Source organism: Dermochelys coriacea, chromosome 10, assembly GCF_009764565.3.
Source record: "Dermochelys coriacea isolate rDerCor1 chromosome 10, rDerCor1.pri.v4, whole genome shotgun sequence".
Taxonomy (NCBI): Eukaryota; Metazoa; Chordata; order Testudines; family Dermochelyidae; genus Dermochelys; species Dermochelys coriacea.
Genome location: NC_050077.1, coordinates 13,367,030 through 13,387,180, shown reverse-complemented (window position 1 = coordinate 13,387,180; position 20,151 = coordinate 13,367,030). Strand labels below are relative to the sequence as shown.

The 20,151-nt window shown below is 47.2% G+C and overlaps 1 protein-coding gene across 1 annotated transcript; it reads right to left on the bottom strand.

The window, feature by feature from the left end:
- Positions 1-14,189: 14,189 nt before the first annotated feature.
- LOC119862593 (cytochrome c oxidase assembly protein COX19) lies at positions 14,190-19,607 on the bottom strand. Its single transcript, XM_038419565.2, has 3 exons — positions 19,418-19,607; positions 15,862-15,973; positions 14,190-14,816 (listed from the first exon to the last, which is right to left on the bottom strand). The coding sequence occupies exons 1-3, from the start codon at positions 19,497-19,499 to the stop codon at positions 14,729-14,731; spliced, it is 282 nt and encodes a 93-aa protein (XP_038275493.1). The 5' UTR covers positions 19,500-19,607; the 3' UTR covers positions 14,190-14,728.
- Between the last annotated feature and the right edge of the window lie 544 nt (positions 19,608-20,151).

Genomic DNA, 20,151 nt, shown 5'->3' with positions numbered 1-20,151 from the left:
TGGTTTAAAAGCAAGCATGTTTAATGATTAATTTGCCCTGTCATTTGCGGCTCTTCTGGATGTACTCCCAAAGCCTTTGCAAAAGGTTTCTGGGGAGGGCTTCTTATTCCGTCCACCATGGTAGGACACTTTACCATAGGCCAGTAGCATGTACTCGGGAATCATTGTAGAACAAAGCATTGCAGTGTATGATTGCTGGCATTCAAACAACATCCGTTCTTTATCTCTCTGTGTTATCCTCAGGAAAGTGATATCATTCATGGTCACCTGGTTGAAATAGGGTGCTTTTCTTAAGGGGACATTCAGAGGTGCCCGTTTCTGCTGGGCTGTTTGCCTGTGGCTGAACAGAAATGTTCCCCACTGTTAGCCATGTGGAGGGATGAGGGGCTAGCCACATGGTGTGGGGAGGCAAAATGCGACCTTGGAATGAAAGCATATGTGCTATGTATGTAATGTTAACAGCAAGGTTTACCATGAAAGAGTGTACCCATTGTTCTATAAAATGTGTCTTTTTAAATACCACTGTCCCTTTTTTTTTCTCCACCAGCTGCACGTGTTTCAAGAATCACAGGATCTTCTCCTTCCCAGAGGCTAGTGGAGGCTAGTGAAGATTAGAAGGCAAAAAAACCACACTCGTGATGAAATGTTCTCTGAGCTCATGCTGTCCTCCCACACTGAAAGAGCACAGACGAATGTGTGGAGGCAGATAACGTCAGAGTTCAGGAAAGCACAAAATGACCGGGAGGAGAGGTGGTGGGCTGAGGAGAGTAAGTGGCGGGCTGAAGAGAGGGCTGAAGCTGAAAGGTGGCAGCAGCGTGATGAGAGGAGGCAGGATTCAATGCTGAGGCTGCTGGAGGATCAAACTAATACGCTCCAGCGTATGGTTGAGCTGCAGGAAAGGCAGCTGGAGCACAGACCGCCGCTACAGCCCCTGTGTAACCAACCGTCCTCCTCTCCAAGTTCCATAGCCTCCTCACCCAGATGCCCAAGAACGCGGGTGGGGGGGACCTCCGGCCACCCAGCCACTCCACCCCAGAGGATTGCCCAAGCAACAGAAGGCTGGCATTCAATAAGTTTTAAACTTTTAAAGTGCTGTGTGGCCTTGTTCTTTCCTCCTCCACCACCCTTCCCGGTGCTTCTCTCCTCCACCACCCCTCCCAGGCTACCTTGGCAGTTATCCCATCTGTGTGATGAATTAATAAAGAATGCATGAATGTGAAGCAACAATGACTTTATTGCCTCTGCAAGCGGTGATCGAAGGGAAGAGGGGAGGGTGGTTAGCTTACAGGGAAGTAGAGTGAACCAAGGGGCGGGGGGTTTCATCAAGGAGAAACAAACAGAACTTTCACACTGTATCCTGGCCAGTCATGAAACTAGTTTTCAAAGCTTCTCTGATGCGCACCGCGCCCTCCTGTGCTCTTCTAACCGCCCTGGTGTCTGGCTGTGCATAACCAGTGGGCAGGCGATTTGCCTCAACCTCCCACCCCACCATAAACATCTCCCCCTTACTTTCATAGATATTACGGAACGCACAGCAAGCAGTAATAACAGTGGGAATATTGGTTTCGCTGAGGTCTAACCGAGTCAGTAAACTGCGCCAGCGCACTTTTAAACGTCCAAATGCACATTCTACCACCATTCTGCACTTGCTCAGCCTGTAGCTGAATAGCTCCTGACTACTGTCCAGGCTGCCTGTGTACGGCTTCATAGCCATGGCATTAAGGGGTAGGCTGGATCCCCAAGGATAACTATAGGCATTTCAACGTCCCCAATGGTTATTTTCTGGTCTGGGAATAAAGTCCCTTCCTGCAGCTTTTGAAACAGACCAGAATTCCTAAAGATGCGAGCATCATGTACCTTTCCCGGCCATCCCACGTTGATGTTGCTGAAACGTCCCTTGTGATCCACCAGCTTGCAGCACTATTGAAAAGTACCCCTTGTGGTTTATGTACTCACCAGCTTGGTGCTCCGGTGGCAAGATAGGGATATAGGTTCCGTCTATGGCCCCACCACAGTTAGGGAATCCCATTGCAGCAAAGCCATCCACTATGACCTGCACATTTCCCAGGGTCACTACCCTTGATATCAGCAGATCTTTGATTACGTTGGCTACTTGTATCACAACAGCCCCCACAGTAGATTTGCCCACTCCAAATTGATTCCCAACTGACCGGTAGCTGTCTCGCATTGCAAGCTTCCACAGGGCTATTGCCACTCGCTTCTCAACTGTGAGGGCTGCTCTCTTCTTGGTATTCATGCGCTTCAGAACAGGGGAAGATAAGTCACAAAGTTCCACTGAAGTGCCCTTACGCATGTGAAAGTTTCGCAGCCACTGGGAATCGTCCCAGACCTGCAACACTATGCAGTCCCACCAGTCTGTGCTTGTTTCCTGGGCCCAGAATTGGCATTCCACAGCATGAGCCTGCCCCATTAGCACCATGATGCCTGCATTGCCAGGGCCCGTACTTTGAGAGAAGTCTGTGTCCATGTCCTCATCACTCTCGTCACGCCGCTGACGTCGCCTATTTGCCCAGTTTCGTTTTGCCAGGTTCTGGTGCTGCATATACTGCTGGATAATGCGCATGGTGTTTAATTTGCTCCTAATTGCCAAACTGATCTGAGCGGGCTCCATGCTTGCCATGGTATGGCCTCTGCACAGCAAAAAGGCACGGAACGATTGTCTGCCATTACTCTGATGGAGGAAGGGGCGACTGATGACATGGCTTACAGGGTTGGCTTACAGGGAATTAAAATCAACAAAGGGGGTGGCTTTACGTCAAGGAGAAACAAAAACAACTGTCACACAGAATGGCCCCTTCAAGGATTAAACTCAAACCCCTGGGTTTAGCAGGCCAATGCTCAACCCACTAAGCTATCCCTCCCTCTGCTATTTCAGGCAGGACTTCATGGAGGGTGGGAGGAAGGGGGGAGCAAATGAATACAAAACAAATCTGGTTTATTTCTTGTTTTGATCCACTCCATCTATCTTTTACATCTTTGACTGGCAGCAGACGGTGCAGAAGGACTGCAAGCCATCCTCATCTCCTGCCTGCCTGGCAGAAGATGGTACAATAGGACTGCTAGCCATCCACATTTCCTGCCTGCTCACCATAAGATGGTACAATAGGACTGCCTTCAGGACTAAAGAGAATGACCTGGTCGAGTCACTCCTAATTTAGTCCCTGCACCCATATCTGCCCAGGCACTCCTGACCGACCTTACCAAGGTGGCCAGGAGCACCTCGGACATGATGAGGATGGTTTTCAGGCCTATAGTACCATCTGCTGCCACAAGGCAATGGGTTGCTGTTGCTGTGTAGCAATGCAGTACTGTGTCTGCCAGCACCCAGGAGACATACGGTGACAGTGAGCTAAGCAGACTCCATGTTTGCCGTGGTATGGCGTCTGCACAAGTAACTCAGGAAAAAAGGCGCAAAACGATTGTCTGCCGTTGCTTTCACAGAGGGAGGGAGAGAAGGGGGGCCTGATGACATGTACCCAGAACCACCTGCGACAATGGTTTTTGCCCTATCAGGCATTGGGATCTCAACCCAGAATTCCAATGGGCGGTGGAGACTGTGGGATAGCTCCGGAAGTTGACTCTGGCCTCGGTACTGTTGAAGCACTCCACCAAGTTAATGCACTTAATGCATTTACAGCATTTTGTGTGGGGACACACACAATCGACTATATAAAAACTATTTCTAAAAAACTGACTTCTATACATTCGACCTAATTTCGTAGTGTAGACATACACTTATTATAAAATTAATCAAGCCAGGCTAATAGTCTGTCAGGAATATTTCACTTAAGAGACACTTTGGTGTGGCTGAGATGGAGCAGTCCACATTAATTAAACATTTGATGGAGCTCTTGTAAATCTTATAATAAATTACAGAGAGTTGGTGTTTTGGTGGGGGTTCAACGCATTCCCAGGTGGCATGAGTGAGAGAAGTAAAGAAATGCACTGATATTCATTAGGAACGGGAAGGGTCTGTGTGGTAGCACTTTCCTCAGAGCATGTAGCATTAAATAACATAGGGAAGTTCTCTGCTTGGTGAGCAGAGTGCTTAGGACAGAAGGAAACTATCACTAATAGGATGTACCTTTTTTCCTGGAATTTAACACTGTTGCTATCACCAGTTCAGTTCCGCTAGCGACAGCAGTGATGGAATCCTAGAGGAGACAAGGCATTAACCACTGTGTTGTCTAACCCTGCTCAAGGTAGATCTAGATGACATGCTGGTAAACCATGCTAGTGGCTGCCTGGAACCCTGTCTAACCTAACACCGCTATGGCTGCTAACATTGAACCACACGTAACAAGAGTGTGGGGAGGGGGAAGGCTAGTGTGGACACAGACATACAGCACTGTACATTGTAACACAGACTAAGGCTTGCTCCCTGTCAGAGCTTGCAATCTTAAGCCCCCCTAGAAAACCACTGGGATGATAGCTAGTAGTAAACACTATGCCCAGTAGTAAGGATATGTGTAGAAATAGACAAGAAAAACAAGAGGCAATTCATAGGAAAAGAATTCAGAGGAGACAGTGTCAGCTTGCATAGACCTCTCTATACACCGTGCCAAATGTTTACCCTTATGCTCGTGAATGTCCATTTTGTTATACTACGTATCCCACTTCCAGACAGATCAGATGCACCATTGAAGAATAAACCCAGCTGCTAATAGCAATGGAATAATCATCATCCTTCACTGCCTTGCAAAATTCAACCCCTCCATTTACCCAACTGAGTGTGGGGATTTTGGGTGAGTAAAATATCAGTAGGTTTTTTCTCCCTATTCTCATCGTTATGACAAAGGAAGGTCAAATCGATTTTGTGCCTGGGCTGATAGTTTTGTGACCATTTTTCAAGGCTAATATAGTCTACATAGAATACAAAAGGAAGTTACAGACCGTCCTGCCAAAGGGTTTTTGCTTTGAGGCAACAGTTCTCGGCTTTTTTCATACTAAGAGCCCATGTCAGAAGAGAAAATTTCAGGCCTTATCTCTCCATAAAGAAAGGGTGGGTGGTTGAGACCTCCATGATGGAGGTCTCATGTAGCATCAGGGCTACTTGACAGGTCTCACTCTTCCAGAGACCCCCTCCCACCCTCATGCCTGACTAATGCCAGCGCTCAGACACAGTTCCACAGATGCAAACAAAAACCACACAGGATCTCAAAGGCTGCAGAGGGAGGAGCCAACAGTTGCAGCTGAAGCCACTGTGGCTCCTTATCTACAGGAAGCAGCATAGGTGGATGAGCTGTCCAGATCATTTGCTGTGGCCTGACCTTACATAAGTGTCTGATTACAGTGTCTTCATTGATTTTGTATTTATCCCCCTTTCAAGGCGACAGGTGAACGTTCCAAGGAGAAACTTCTGCCTGTAACGTCTCATAAATCATGCGTTGCAGGTTGTTATGATGAACCAGAACACAGCTGAAAACAAGCTCCCCATGATGTGGTGTGTGAGTTTAAGAACTGTTTGATAAAAGATAAGTGGGGTGGAAGTAACTCAGCTTTCAAAACTGTACAATACAATCTGTGTAGCAGCAATGTTGTAACGGAATGACTCAATGGGAGCTGGAGCAGGCCTTTATATAGTACTTTTCATGCAAGGCGCTCCAGGAGCTTTAGAAATGTTAATGTCTGTAAGCCAGCCAAGTCCTAAAAGCCCCATTACATGGGTGGATACATTGAGGTGCTGAGTGGTTAAGGTCACACTGCGAGGCCAAAGAAGGGCTACCTCATGGCAGTATTCACTTTGCGGAAATAACTGCAATATTCATATTTAAAAGGTTTTGGCTAAACTGACTTTAATCATAACTAAGAGATTCCTTGGGTGATGCTGTCATTAGATACAGTGCTCAGAGTTTTACTGAGCTACAACCTCCCAGAGATTCAATGTGATTGGACTATAACTAGTAGAAAGCCTGGAGTTACCATGGGAATTAAACCACATAGAAAGGAAAGATATAGGCATTAATAGATTAAGATCTCTTAGATAAATGGCTTGATTTTCACTATTGCTCCAGAGAGCCAAAGCACGAGTCAGTAATGGGTATATAGGAGTAAGCTATTTTTTCCCACACCAGCTAGAACTTCATTTAGTTTAGTAGTTTGAACATTGAAGTGTCTCAGTTGATCCTTATTCAGCAACCCTACAAGATCTCTATCAAGCATTCTTAAAACTACAATACCCACCTGCTGAAGTGAAAAAACAGACTGACAGAGCCAGAAGAGTACCCAGAAGTCATCTACTACAGGACAGGTCCAACAAAGAAAATAACAGAACGCCACTAGCCATCACCTTCAGCCCCCAACTAAAACCTCTCCAGCGCATCATCAAAGATTTACAACCAATCCTGAAAAATGATCCCTCACTCTCACAGATCTTGGGAGACAGACCACTTCTCTGACCCAGCTTACAGACAGCCCCCCAACCTGAAGCAAATACTCACCAGCAACCACACACTACACAACAAAAACACTAACCCAGGAATCTATGCTTGCAACAAAGCCCAATGCCAACTCTGTCCACGTATTTATTCAAGTGACACAATCATAGGACCTAATCACATTAGCCATGCCATCAGGGGCTCGTTCACCTGCACATCTACAAATGTGATACATGCCATCATATGCCTGCAATGCCCCTCTGCCATGTACATTGGCCAAAACGGACAGTCTCTACGCAAAAGAATAAATGGACACAAATCTGACATCAGTAATCATAACATTCAAAAACTGGTAGGAGAACACTTCAACCTCTCTGGCCATTCAGTAAAAGATTTAAGGGTGGCAATTTTGCAACAGAAAAGCTTCAAAAACAGACTCCAACGAGAAACTGCTGAGTCTGAATTAATATGCAAACTAGATACCATTAACTTGGGTTTGAATAGAGACTGGGAATGGCTGGGTCATTACACATACTGAGTCTATTTCCTTAAGTTAAGTATCCTTGCACGTTCTTGTCAACTGTCTAAATGGGCCATCTTGATTATCACTACAAAAGTTTTTTTCTCCTGCTGATAATAGCTCATCTTAACTAATTAGCCTCTCAGTTTGCATGGTAACTTCCAACTTATCTGTATCTATCTATCTATCTATATATCTTACTATATGTTCCATTCAATGCATCCGATGAAGTGAGCTGTAGCTCATGAAAGCTTATGCTCTAATACATTTGTTAGTCTCTAAGGTACAAAGCCAAAAGTACTCCTTTTCTTTTTGCAAAAAGAAAAGGAGTACTTGTGGCACCTTAGAGACTAACAAATTTATTAGAGCATAAGCTTTCGTGAGCTACAGCTCACTTCATCGGATGCATTTGGTGGAAAAAACAGAGGAGAGATTTATATACACACACACAGAGAACATGAAACAATGGGTTTATCATACACACTGTAAGGAGAGTGATCACTTAAGATAAGCCATCACCAACTGCAGGGGGGGGAAGGAGGAAAACCTTTCATGGTGACAAGCAGGTAGGCTAATTCCAGCAGTTAACAAGAATATCAGAGGAACAGTGGGGGGTGGGGTGGGAGGGAGAAATACCATGGGGAAATAGTTTTACTTTGTGTAATGACTCATCCATTCCCAGTCTCTATTCAAGCCTAAGTTAATTGTATCCAGTTTGCAAATTAATTCCAATTCAGCAGTCTCTCGTTGGAGTCTGTTTTTGAAGCTTTTTTGTTGAAGTATAGCCACTCTTAGGTCTGTGATCGAGTGACCAGAGAGATTGAAGTGTTCTCCAACTGGTTTTTGAATGTTATAATTCTTGACGTCTGATTTGTGTCCATTCATTCTTTTACGTAGAGACTGTCCAGTTTGGCCAATGTACATGGCAGAGGGGCATTGCTGGCACATGATGGCATATATCACATTGGTAGATGCGCAGGTGAACGAGCCTCTGATAGTGTGGCTGATGTGATTAGGCCCTATGATGGTATCCCCTGAATAGATATGTGGACAGAGTTGGCAACGGGCTTTGTTGCAAGGATAGGTTCCTGGGTTAGTGGTTCTGTTGTGTGGTGTGTGGTTGCTGGTGAGTATTTGCTTCAGATTGGGGGGCTGTCTGTAAGCAAGGACTGGTCTGTCTCCCAAGATCTGAGAGAGCGATGGCTCGTCCTTCAGGATAGGTTGTAGATCCTTGATGATGCGTTGGAGGGGTTTTAGTTGGGGGCTTAAGGTGATGGCTAGTGGCGTTCTGTTGTTTTCTTTGTTGGGCCTGTCCTGTAGTAGGTGACTTCTGGGTACTCTTCTGGCTCTGTCAATCTGTTTCTTCACTTCAGCAGGTGGGTACTGTAGTTGTAGGAATGCATGATAGAGATCTTGTAGGTGTTTGTCTCTGTCTGAGGGGTTGGAGCAAATGCGGTTATATCGTAGCGCTTGGCTGTAGACAATGGATCGAGTGGTATGATCTGGATGAAAGCTAGAGGCATGTAGGTAGGAATAGCGGTCAGTAGGTTTCCGATATAGGGTGGTGTTTATGTGACCATCGCTTATTAGCACCGTAGTGTCCAGGAAGTGGATCTCTTGTGTGGACTGGTCCAGGCTGAGGTTGATGGTGGGATGGAAATTGTTGAAATCATGGTGGAATTCCTCAAGAGCTTCTTTTCCATGGGTCCAGATGATGAAGATGTCATCAATGTAGCGCAAGTAGAGTAGGGGCATTAGGGAACGAGAGCTGAGGAAGCGTTGTTCTAAGTCAGCCATAAAAATGTTGGCATACTGTGGGGCCATGCGGGTACCCATCGCAGTGCCGCTGATTTGAAGGTATACATTGTCACCAAATGTGAAATAGTTATGGGTCAGGACAAAGTCACAAAGTTCTGCCACCAGGTTAGCCGTGACAGTATCGGGGATACTGTTCCTGACGGCTTGTAGTCCATCTTTGTGTGGAATGTTGGTGTAGAGGGCTTCTACATCCATAGTGGCTAGGATGGTGTTTTTAGGAAGATCACCAATGGACTGTAGTTTCCTCAGGAAATCGGTGGTGTCTCGAAGATAGCTGGGAGTGCTGGTAACGAAGGGCCTGAGGAGGGAGTCTACATAGCCAGACAATCCTGCTGTCAGGGTGCCAATGCCTGAGATGATGGGGCGTCCAGGATTTCCAGGTTTATGGATCTTGGGTAGCAGATAGAATACCCCAGGTCCTGGCTCCAGGGGTGTGTCTGTGCGGATTTGTTCTTGTGCTTTTTCAGGGAGTTTCTTGAGCAAATGCTGTAGTTTCTTTTGGTAACTCTCAGTGGGATCAGAGGGTAATGGCTTGTAGAAAGTGGTGTTGGAGAGCTGCCTAGTAGCCTCTTGTTCATACTCTGACCTATTCATGATGACGACAGCACCTCCTTTGTCAGCCTTTTTGATTATGATGTCAGAGTTGTTTCTGAGGCTGTGGATCGCACTGTGTTCTGCATGGCTGAGGTTATGGGGTAAGCGATGCTGCTTTTCCACAATTTCAGCTCGTGCACGTCGGCGGAAGCAGTCTATGTAGAAATCCAGGCTGCTGTTTCTACATGCCTCTAGCTTTCATCCAGATCATACCACTCGATCCATTGTCTACAGCCAAGCGCTACGATATAACCGCATTTGCTCCAACCCCTCAGACAGAGACAAACACCTACAAGATCTCTATCATGCATTCCTACAACTACAGTACCCACCTGCTGAAGTGAAGAAACAGATTGACAGAGCCAGAAGAGTACCCAGAAGTCACCTACTACAGGACAGGCCCAACAAAGAAAACAACAGAACGCCACTAGCCATCACCTTCAGCCCCCAACTAAAACCCCTCCAACGCATCATCAAGGATCTACAACCTATCCTGAAGGACGAGCCATCGCTCTCTCAGATCTTGGGAGACAGACCTGTCCTTGCTTACAGACAGCCCCCCAATCTGAAGCAAATACTCACCAGCAACCACACACCACACAACAGAACCACTAACCCAGGAACCTATCCTTGCAACAAAGCCCGTTGCCAACTCTGTCCACATATCTATTCAGGGGATACCATCATAGGGCCTAATCACATCAGCCACACTATCAGAGGCTCGTTCACCTGCGCATCTACCAATGTGATATATGCCATCATGTGCCAGCAATGCCCCTCTGCCATGTACATTGGCCAAACTGGACAGTCTCTACGTAAAAGAATGAATGGACACAAATCAGACGTCAAGAATTATAACATTCAAAAACCAGTTGGAGAACACTTCAATCTCTCTGGTCACTCGATCACAGACCTAAGAGTGGTTATACTTCAACAAAAAAGCTTCAAAAACAGACTCCAACGAGAGACTGCTGAATTGGAATTAATTTGCAAACTGGATACAATTAACTTAGGCTTGAATAGAGACTGGGAATGGATGAGTCATTACACAAAGTAAAACTATTTCCCCATGGTATTTCTCCCTCCCACCCCACCCCCCACTGTTCCTCTGATATTCTTGTTAACTGCTGGAATTAGCCTACCTGCTTGTCACCATGAAAGGTTTTCCTCCTTCCCCCCCCTGCTGTTGGTGATGGCTTATCTTAAGTGATCACTCTCCTTACAGTGTGTATGATAAACCCATTGTTTCATGTTCTCTGTGTGTGTGTATATAAATCTCTCCTCTGTTTTTTCCACCAAATGCATCCGATGAAGTGAGCTGTAGCTCACGAAAGCTTATGCTCTAATAAATTTGTTAGTCTCTAAGGTGCCACAAGTACTCCTTTTCTTTTTGCGAATACAGACTAACACGGCTGCTACTCTGAAACCTTTTCTTTTTGCAGATACAGACTAACACGGCTGCTACTCTGAAACCTATTCATCTGATTCTCCACAGTTGCCCCAGCTTTCCACAAGGTGGCGCTTTGCTACAGCTTTTGTAGGTGATTGAAGGCAATGAAAGATACAAGAGGCACAACCCTGCTTAGGACTCAGTCTGACATGGAATCAATGTTTAGGCACATAATCGACCTTGCTTCTCGTGCCAAGGGCAGAAGAGTGGCAAGTTAATTCATACTGCTACGGGAGGAGATCTGTCAACCTGAGACACAGCAAACCCTCTGCTCTCAGCCCATTCCTGCCAGAATACACCTTACCGTAAGAGGGGCTTGCTCCTGGATCTAGGAACAGGAAGATAAACCACTAGCTCATTAGTTTGCTTTGGTTTAAATGCAGGTGTCATTTTAAAGCATGCCCAGGAGGCACAAATCCTGCTCCCACAAGCAGAGTTGAAGTTTAAAAGGAACTTGCCTGGCAAAAGATGGCCTGGATCAGCCCGTCTTCCTAGCAGGACCTGTGGGAGTAGGAAAAAAAGGGAATTCTAGGAAGTTCCACTTGCAGGGCTGCTCCCAGGTTATTCCATGGTGATGGGGAAGGGAAGGGACTTAGAATGCTCCGCCCCGTCAAGTTGCACTGGAGCATCTCTATCAAGACCTTTCCTGCATCATGGCTGTCCTGGGGCCCACCTTAAAGCCTGAACTACACCCCAGAGTATATATTCTTCTCCAGGTAATCACCACAGAGCCAGAGGCTGTGTGCCTCCACCCCTCTCCAGACACTTACTTTCCACAGAGCCCCAGCTAGAGAGAACCCTTGCTTTTAGGCCAAGAGGGACAGTGCTGTGGAGCTGACTGACCTTTCAGCACAGGCAGGGCAAGATTCATTTGTGGAGTGGGGCAATGAAAATTGGGTCCAAAGGGGGGAGGGGGGAGGAGTCAAAATTCTCAACCCCACACTTCTGTCTTGTGGAGTTGCTGGAGTTAGTTCAGCCTCCACTGAAGGATGCAGCATGCTGTGCCATTCCTCAGTGGATTTGTAGTCCAGTCAATCAATACTGGGCAGGAACCCCTGCCCACAGCAATAGCCCTTTTGCAATCGAAGACACCCACTACAGACTTACTTGCAGCACCCTGGAGGCTACTTTGTTGGGCCTTCTTCACACCAGTTTAAACTATTTTTTAGGCCTATCACACTGTTGAAGATGTCCTAGGATTTGGTTTCAGGGATTACAAATCAGAGAAATGCCCTGCCTCAAATAACCTGAGAAGTTTAAAATAAAACACCTTTTATCATTCCAGTTCATCAGATGCAATTCAACTATCCAGGGCTTTAGTAGTAGTTTTATTTCTCCTGCTAACATGGTTATAGAAGCAGCATCTGATGCATGTTTTCCCTAATACTATACAATTAAGTCATGGAGTATCTTTTCAGGATAAGATCTAGAGATAAAACCAACTCTACCATTGAGAAAGATATGGTTTATTCCACTACCACCAGTGGGCTCCTTTATTGCCTGAAGGGATTCTCTTTCCTTTATAATATCCAGGGAGCACAGAGGCATGAAATTTTATTTCTTTATTCTAAAGATAGTGGAGATTATTTTAATAATTTTCTCTCCATTATTACTCTGAAAATTTCTCATTCAGTGGTTTAATATAAAATCCTTTAATATCTGTTTCAGCAATAAAAATCTCTGCTTTCTTTTCTGTAAATGTATTAATCTCAGTAAAGGATATAACTTAAACGGTGAAAGAGAATGGTACAAAAATATAGGGGCAAGTCTGTTTCCAAACAATGAAGCCTCTGGATTGTTGATGGTCTGTTCAAATCGCATCTGGTTGGAACATAATAGTTCTGTATTCCACGTACATCCATCAAGGTGTACCTGTTGAGTAGGACATCCGAGAGAACCAGAGAAACTGACAGATGCAACAAGAGTAGCAGAAAGAGAATGTGAGAAGCATCAAATACAGATTGTAAACTTAAAGAGAAAGACCAGCGTGAACTAGAGTGAATTACTATTGGTTTAGCACCAACAGTGTGCTCAACCCCAGACAGATCAACAGCAAACCCTGCTCCGCACTACTTACTCTCTAGTGCTACCTGGGGTACTTTGGAAGAAAACAAATGCACAGAGGATTTTGTGGCTGATTTTTTGTTTTTGAATTTTAAAGATGGCCATCTTACTGGCCAAACCTTATTGGTGCATACTTTTGGATTAAATATCAACATCAACTAAGACTTATTTTCCTTTGAGGCCATGTCCACACTATGACTGCTATAGCAACATAGCTATGGCACCACAGATATGCTGCCTGAATCCTGTAGCATGTACACACAGAAGGAGCACTTCCATCACTGTAGGAACTCCACCTTCCTGAGCTAGGTTGATGGAAGCATTCTTCTGTCGAATTAACTGCATCTACACTGGGGGTCAATTTGGCATACCTACAGGACTCTGGAGTATGGATTCTTCATACTCCTGAGCACCAAGGCTATGTTGACCTAAGTGTAAACCAGGCCTTGGATTCAATATGTAAATTACATTGCAAATCTATCTTAGGGCAAGTCTCCACCAGAAATGCTGCAATTGCACTGATGTAGCTGCACCTGGTGAAGACGCTCTATGCTGACCCCCTACAGAATTACACTAGTAAAGTGAAAAGGAGTACTTGTGGCACCTTAGAGACTAACAAATTTATTAGAGCATAAGCTTTCGTGAGCTACAGCTCACTTCATCGGATGCATAAAGTGATGTCACTAGTTGATTTTTCAGAAGCCAAACTTTCAAGCATGTTTTCTTTCCTAGGCTGAGAACTTTTGTTCTCTTCATGTTTTTAATATACATGTTTTGCTTGTAAAGATGCAGAATGTAAAAAGAGAGATGAAGTATCATTTTTGGGGAGCAACACCCTGGCTGATGGCATGGGGCTCTCAATTAGCCCCAAATTCATGTTTTCTTATAGATATGCATCTAAATACTGTCCCTGCCTAGAGTCTGGTTTCTCCATAGAGATGTCCAAGAGAAGCTGTAGCATGTCAGACATGATACATCCATAGTACTAGAAGCAAAGACACTCCACCATTAAGGAGCTATACATGGTTATAAAGTAGAATCAGTTGAATGTTTGTATACTGGTTAAAGAGGGAGTTAGTATCTATGATATAACTAGAGTAAGAAATTGATAACAACCTGCAACATTCTCATGGTGGTGAAAGAGAAAAGCTGCACAACCAGGACCTAAGTGGAGAGGAGAAACCCCAAAGGAAGATGAATTTAATACAAATGTGTGTTTAAAAAAAAATAATCACATGCAAATCACGTGCTATATAAGCATTCTATTTTCAGCTGATTTGTGCACCAGTACTGTAAGCAAGTTATTAAAACCTGCACCATCTTCATAGTTAAAAACAAGTCTACATTTTGAGATTCCAACAATAAAATTAAGTTTATTATAATGTTTTGATGTCCAGCTACACAGATACGGAAAAGAATAACAATTGTCTTACATTTGTAATTAATAGAGAAGAGAAAGCAGGCCTGAGCCTCCTACTAGTAAAACCAGCTTTTTCAACTTATAATACAATTTGCCCATACAAGAGATTTTACCTTTTAGACCCATTTCTAGTGGAGGATCTCTGTTATTTCAAAGAGTTACTTATCTAACAGAATAAAAACACTCTGATCAATGGCATTTGTTTTCTCTGATGCAAATTTTTCTTATTGCTCTGCATGCCCATGCTAAGAAATTAACGATATATTGTTTTTCTTGTAAAATAGTTAACATAATGGTATTTTCTAAGGAAAGCACTTTTATTCTTTCAGAGCTCTTACTTTAGTATAAAGAGCTTTGGTTTCCCCCAACCCTTTAGAGAATATATTAAGATATAAAAAGAACGTACAATATGTACTACAATAGCATTATGATTTCCATATATGGGTAGAGTTGTCTTTTCTTCATTATACTTTTTTATGCTTTGCTTCTGATTTCTCATCTATTAGGTCTTTAAATCCCAATTTTTCCAATGATTCCTTAGCCATAAGTTGCCTAAATAAAAAAAAAAGCATAAGCTACAAAATGAGCTTCATTCCCAACTTAGCAATATGAATATCTAATTCAGTAGCAATAATGTCACTTGAAACAATATTTACTTTTAAAGGGTCCAACAGTGCTGCTGAGAGAGTGTTAACCACACCCCATCCATCTCCCTCAAACTCCCAAAACCTCACACAATATCAGTTCAGGAAAAGCAATGTCCAGTAAATGCTCTGGTGTTTGGCCAAGGCTTTTCTAGTTAAATGCATTAAATATCCCACACTGCAAGACAATAGGCTATTTGGCAATTGAGCTGTCTTGGATATGCACAATAAAAGTAAGAGCTGATTTTCCAAGATAGCTGTAGAAACTGCTAAATGTGAAATGCTGCATGTCTGTGAAAAGTAGTGCCATTTTAATAATAATAATTTAATAATAATGGAAGCGTGAAAACCACCATATGTTCCTTCAAAAAGAATTTCAATACTTCCCCTCCCCAGTTGAATAACTCAGGAACTTCTTAACTTTAAGCATGTTATGGATGTGGTCCACACTGAGGACAAGTGCCACTGAGATGTCAGAGGAAATCGGTTCATAAGAAGTAAGAGCTGTGTGCATATGAACTGGCTATATATCGCAGTGACACTGGCCCTCGGAGAGGTCTGAGTATTTGACGACTAAAATTTGAGCGAATGCTGTTAAGAGTTCTCCAACTGGAAAAGAGTGTCTGTTTTTAAAGAGGATACGTGCTCTTTTCATACTTCCATAACTCAAGAAAGGCACTACGTGAATGCCTACATGAATTCACTTCTGATGCTTATTGATAGCCCAAGTGGGTGTGGTCACTGAAGCTAGCTTTAAAAGGTCACCTTTGTTTCAAGTGGAACTAGCAACAAGAAAAAAAAAAGAAAATCAGTCATCTGCAATATCGCAGGCAAATACAGTCACGCACTCAAAGAATGACACTCTGGCAATGATGCAGACATGTGCCAGCCTCACACCAGTGAGCCTGAAGTGAAAACTCATCTGCTTAAGTGCTTATAAGAGATTTACTTGCCTCTCCATTCTGCATTCTAAATATTCCTTTGATTCCTGTCTGCACAAAGCATTCTCAAAGCTATTCTCTCTCAGACACTTCATGAATTTCTCTTTAAATCCTTTACATTCACCTAGGACAGAAAACAAATTTAAAAACAATAAAAAAAAAAGCTAGAGTGATGTTCTAGCACTGATACAAATTGTAAGGGAGACAGGGGCAGTTCTGTGTATGGTTAGACCCTCCCCCCCTCAAGATGTTTGTGAGTTCACAGACCAACCTATATGAAAGTCTGGACCTGATCCTGCAAAGTATTATGAGTGAGCAGTTATTAACTCTATGCAGTCAAGAACCATGAATCAGCACCCAAAACAAGATTTATAACAAACTTGTGATTTTTAAGGCAAAGAAATTTGGGGTCTTATTTGACTTTGGGTGTTTGAGTGTTTCGGGGGTCCTGTTTTCAAGCTTTACTCTGCAACCAGGAAGGTTTTTCAGTGAAAGCTGAGATTTTCATGTGAAAACCTAACTCCAGGGGCTGGGGCTGTTAGATGAATGGCCAGTATCACAAGATGTGCAATGTCAGGAGTACTGCGCTCGCCGTCAGTGGGGATCAGCAGTACAGGCCCCTGGATGGTGAGATTGTCCCTCATAGGTAGGGCCCTACTGAATTCATGAAAAGAAAAGGAGTACTTGTGGCACCTTAGAGACTAACAAATTTATTAGAGCATAAGCTTTCGTGAGCTACAGCTCACTTCATCGGATGCATTTGGTGGAAAAAACAGAGGAGAGATTTATATACACACACACAGAGAACATGAAACAATGGGTTTATCATACACACTGTAAGGAGAGTGATCACTTAAGATAAGCCATCACCAACAGCAGGGGGGGGAAGGAGGAAAACCTTTCATGGTGACAAGCAGGTAGGCTAATTCCAGCAGTTAACAAGAATATCAGAGGAACAGTGGGGGGTGGGGTGGGAGGGAGAAATACCATGGGGAAATAGTTTTACTTTGTGTAATGACTCATCCATTCCCAGTCTCTATTCAAGCCTAAGTTAATTGTATCCAGTTTGCAAATTAATTCCAATTCAGCAGTCTCTCGTTGGAGTCTGTTTTTGAAGCTTTTTTGTTGAAGTATAGCCACTCTTAGGTCTGTGATCGAGTGACCAGAGAGATTGAAGTGTTCTCCAACTGGTTTTTGAATGTTATAATTCTTGACGTCTGATTTGTGTCCATTCATTCTTTTACGTAGAGACTGTCCAGTTTGGCCAATGTACATGGCAGAGGGGCATTGCTGGCACATGATGGCATATATCACATTGGTAGATGCGCAGGTGAACGAGCCTCTGATAGTGTGGCTGATGTGATTAGGCCCTATGATGGTATCCCCTGAATAGATATGTGGACAGAGTTGGCAACGGGCTTTGTTGCAAGGATAGGTTCCTGGGTTAGTGGTTCTGTTGTGTGGTGTGTGGTTGCTGGTGAGTATTTGCTTCAGATTGGGGGGCTGTCTGTAAGCAAGGACTGGTCTGTCTCCCAAGATCTGAGAGAGCGATGGCTCGTCCTTCAGGATAGGTTGTAGATCCTTGATGATGCGTTGGAGGGGTTTTAGTTGGGGGCTGAAGGTGATGGCTAGTGGCGTTCTGTTGTTGCTCTAATAAATTTGTTAGTCTCTAAGGTGCCACAAGTACTCCTTTTCTTTTTGTGAATACAGACTAACACGGCTGCTACTCTGAAAACTGAATTCATGGTCCATTTTGGTCAATTTCACAGTCACGGGATTTTAAAAATCACAAGTTTCTTGATTTCAGCTATTTAAATATGAAATTTCACAGTGTTGTAATTGTAGGGGTCCTGACCCAAAAAGGAGTTGTGGGAGGGAGGGGGTCACAAGGTTATTGTAGGTGTGTGGGTGTGTGTGGGGGGGGGATTGTGGTACTGCTACCCTTACTTCTGCACTGAAGGCAAAGCTGGCACCAGGAGCTGCGCAGAAGTAAGGATGGCAGGAATGGTGTTGCCAGCCTCACTTCTGCGCAGTTGCTGGCGGGGCGCTGCCTTCAGAGCTGGGTGCCCAGTCAACATCCACCACTCTCCGGCCACTGAGCTCTGAAGTCAGCGCAGAAATACTGGTGGCAATACCATGACCCCCTTAAAACAACCTTGTACCCCCCCTGCAACTCCCTTTTGCGTCAGGACCCCCAATTTGAGAAACTCTGGTCTCCCCTGTGGAATATTTATATTATAGGGTAAAAGCCCACAAAAGATCAGATTTCACTGCCCAGGACGCGTTTTTCATGACTGTGAATTTGGTAGGGCCCGCGCATAGGCAGGGGCAGGCCCCCAGGGAGCTGCGAGGTTGGGTCATCGGGGGAGGAGACCAGGGCTTAAGGGGGCTGCGCTGCAGAGCGTGGGGCAGGCTGAGCTGGGGGAGCACTAGGAGGGCGGGCCCTAAAGTGCTTCCCGGGCAGGTTACGCGGGAAGGGGGGGGCTCAGCTGGCAGAGCGGGGCGGGGCGGGCTGAGCGGGAGGGGGGGAGTCACTCGAGGGGGCGGGGCGGGGCGGGCTGAGCGGGAGGGGGGGAGTCACTCGAGGGGGGCGGGGCGGGCTGAGCGGGAGGGGGAGTCACTCGAGGGGGCGGGGCGGGGCGGGCGGAGCGGGAGGGGGGTCACTCGAGGGGGCGGGGCGGGCGGAGCGGGAGGGGGAGAGTCACTCGAGGGGGGCGGGGCGGGGCGGGCGGAGCGGGACGGGGGGGTTACTCGAGGGGGGGCGGGGCGGGGCGGGAGGGGGGAGTCACTCGAGGGGGCGGGGCGGGCGGAGCGGGAAGGGGGGGTCACTCGAGGGGGGCAGGGCGGGGCGGGCTGAGCGGGACGGGGTCACTCGAGGGGGCGGGGCGGGCGGAGCGGGAAGGGGGGGTCACTCGAGGGGGGCGGGGCGGGCGGAGCGGGAGGGGGGAGTCACTCGAGGGGGGCAGGGCGGGGCGGGCTGAGCGGGACGGGGGGTTACTCGAGGGGGGCGGGGCAGGAGGAGCGGGAGGGGGGAGTCACTCGAGGGGGGCGGGGCGGGCGGAGCGGGAGGGGGGAGTCACTCGAGGAGGGCGGAGCGGGATGGGGGGTCACTCGAGGGGGGCGGGGCGGGCGGAGCGGGAAGGGGGGGTCACTCGAGGGGGGCAGGGCGGGGCGGGCGGAGCGGGAGGGGGGGTCACTCGAGGAGGGCGGAGCGGGCGGGGGGAGTCACTCGAGGAGGGCGGAGCGGGACGGGGGGGGTCACTCGAGGGGGGCGGGGCGGGCGGAGCGGGAGGGGGGTCACTCGAGTGGGCGGGGTGGGCGGAGCGGGAGGGGGGGGTCACTCGAGGGGGCGGGGCGGGGCGGGCAGAGCGGGACGGGGGGTCACTCGAGGGGGCGGGGCGGGCGGAGCGGGACGGGGGGTCACTCGAGGGGGCGGGGCGGGCGGAGCGGGACGGGGGGTCACTCGAGGGGGCGGGGCGGGAGGGGGGTTGCCTGGCTGTGGGTGGGGGATCAGAATAGCTCCAGGCCGGGTCACCGGGGGCGGGAAGGGCCCGCTCCCGCTGCGCACCGAAGTGATCCAGGGGGAAGGCGCCCTTGTCCGGCGGCCGCGGCGTGAAGCTCTTGCTCCCGAAGTTCATGGCCGTGGACATGGTGCCGGCGCCGGGGTCTCTCCCGGGATCGGCCGCGGGCCCAGGCGGAGGAGCAGCCGTGCTAGCCGAGCGCCGAGTCAGGCCGGAGCCAGCGAGTACCGAAGGAATCGAGCGGGAGCCCGCCCGGCCCTCTGTTCTCCCAGGCTCCTGGCCCCGCCCCCGCAGGGCCCCGCTCCTCCCCCCAGGCCAAGTGAGCCGGGTTGCATCGCTATGGCAACAACATCAACCCATCCCATCATTGCTAGCGTACATTGTCACCAAGGCAATGGCCGTGCCATGGAAACACCGCTGTGCAGTGACATCATCTGACAGTCACTTCAGCACTGGCGGCACCAAGAATGACATCACTGCAGAGCCAGCCCCTGCGTTGCCATGGCACCGCCGGGCCTTGTGTCACCATGGTAACGCCACCATTCCACCTTCATGTCATGGATGGTCACTGAAATTTGTTGGCCGAGTGGAGCTGCCTCCTTCCGGGACCGTGGGCATGGCGCCCCTGGGACCAGCGTGAATGCCAACGCACACGCCTGGTCCCTCTCGGCACTTCCCCATGAGCGCTCACCGCCCACCCGGCACAGCCAGGGCCTGCCCTAGTAACCCCGGGGCTCTTTCACACTCTGGAGAGAGCTCCACTCCCTCGGCCCCTCTGCTG

Coding starts and splice junctions, on each gene's coding strand:
- LOC119862593 (XM_038419565.2), bottom strand. CDS start 19,499: ATGTCCACGGCCATGAACTTCGGGAGCAAGAGCTTCACGCCGCGGCCG. Junction 15,974..19,417: donor CTTCCCCCTGGATCACTTCG/GTGCGCAGCGGG, acceptor TTTCTGTCCTAG/GTGAATGTAAAGGATTTAAA. Junction 14,817..15,861: donor TTAGAATGCAGAATGGAGAG/GCAAGTAAATCT, acceptor TTTTTTATTTAG/GCAACTTATGGCTAAGGAAT.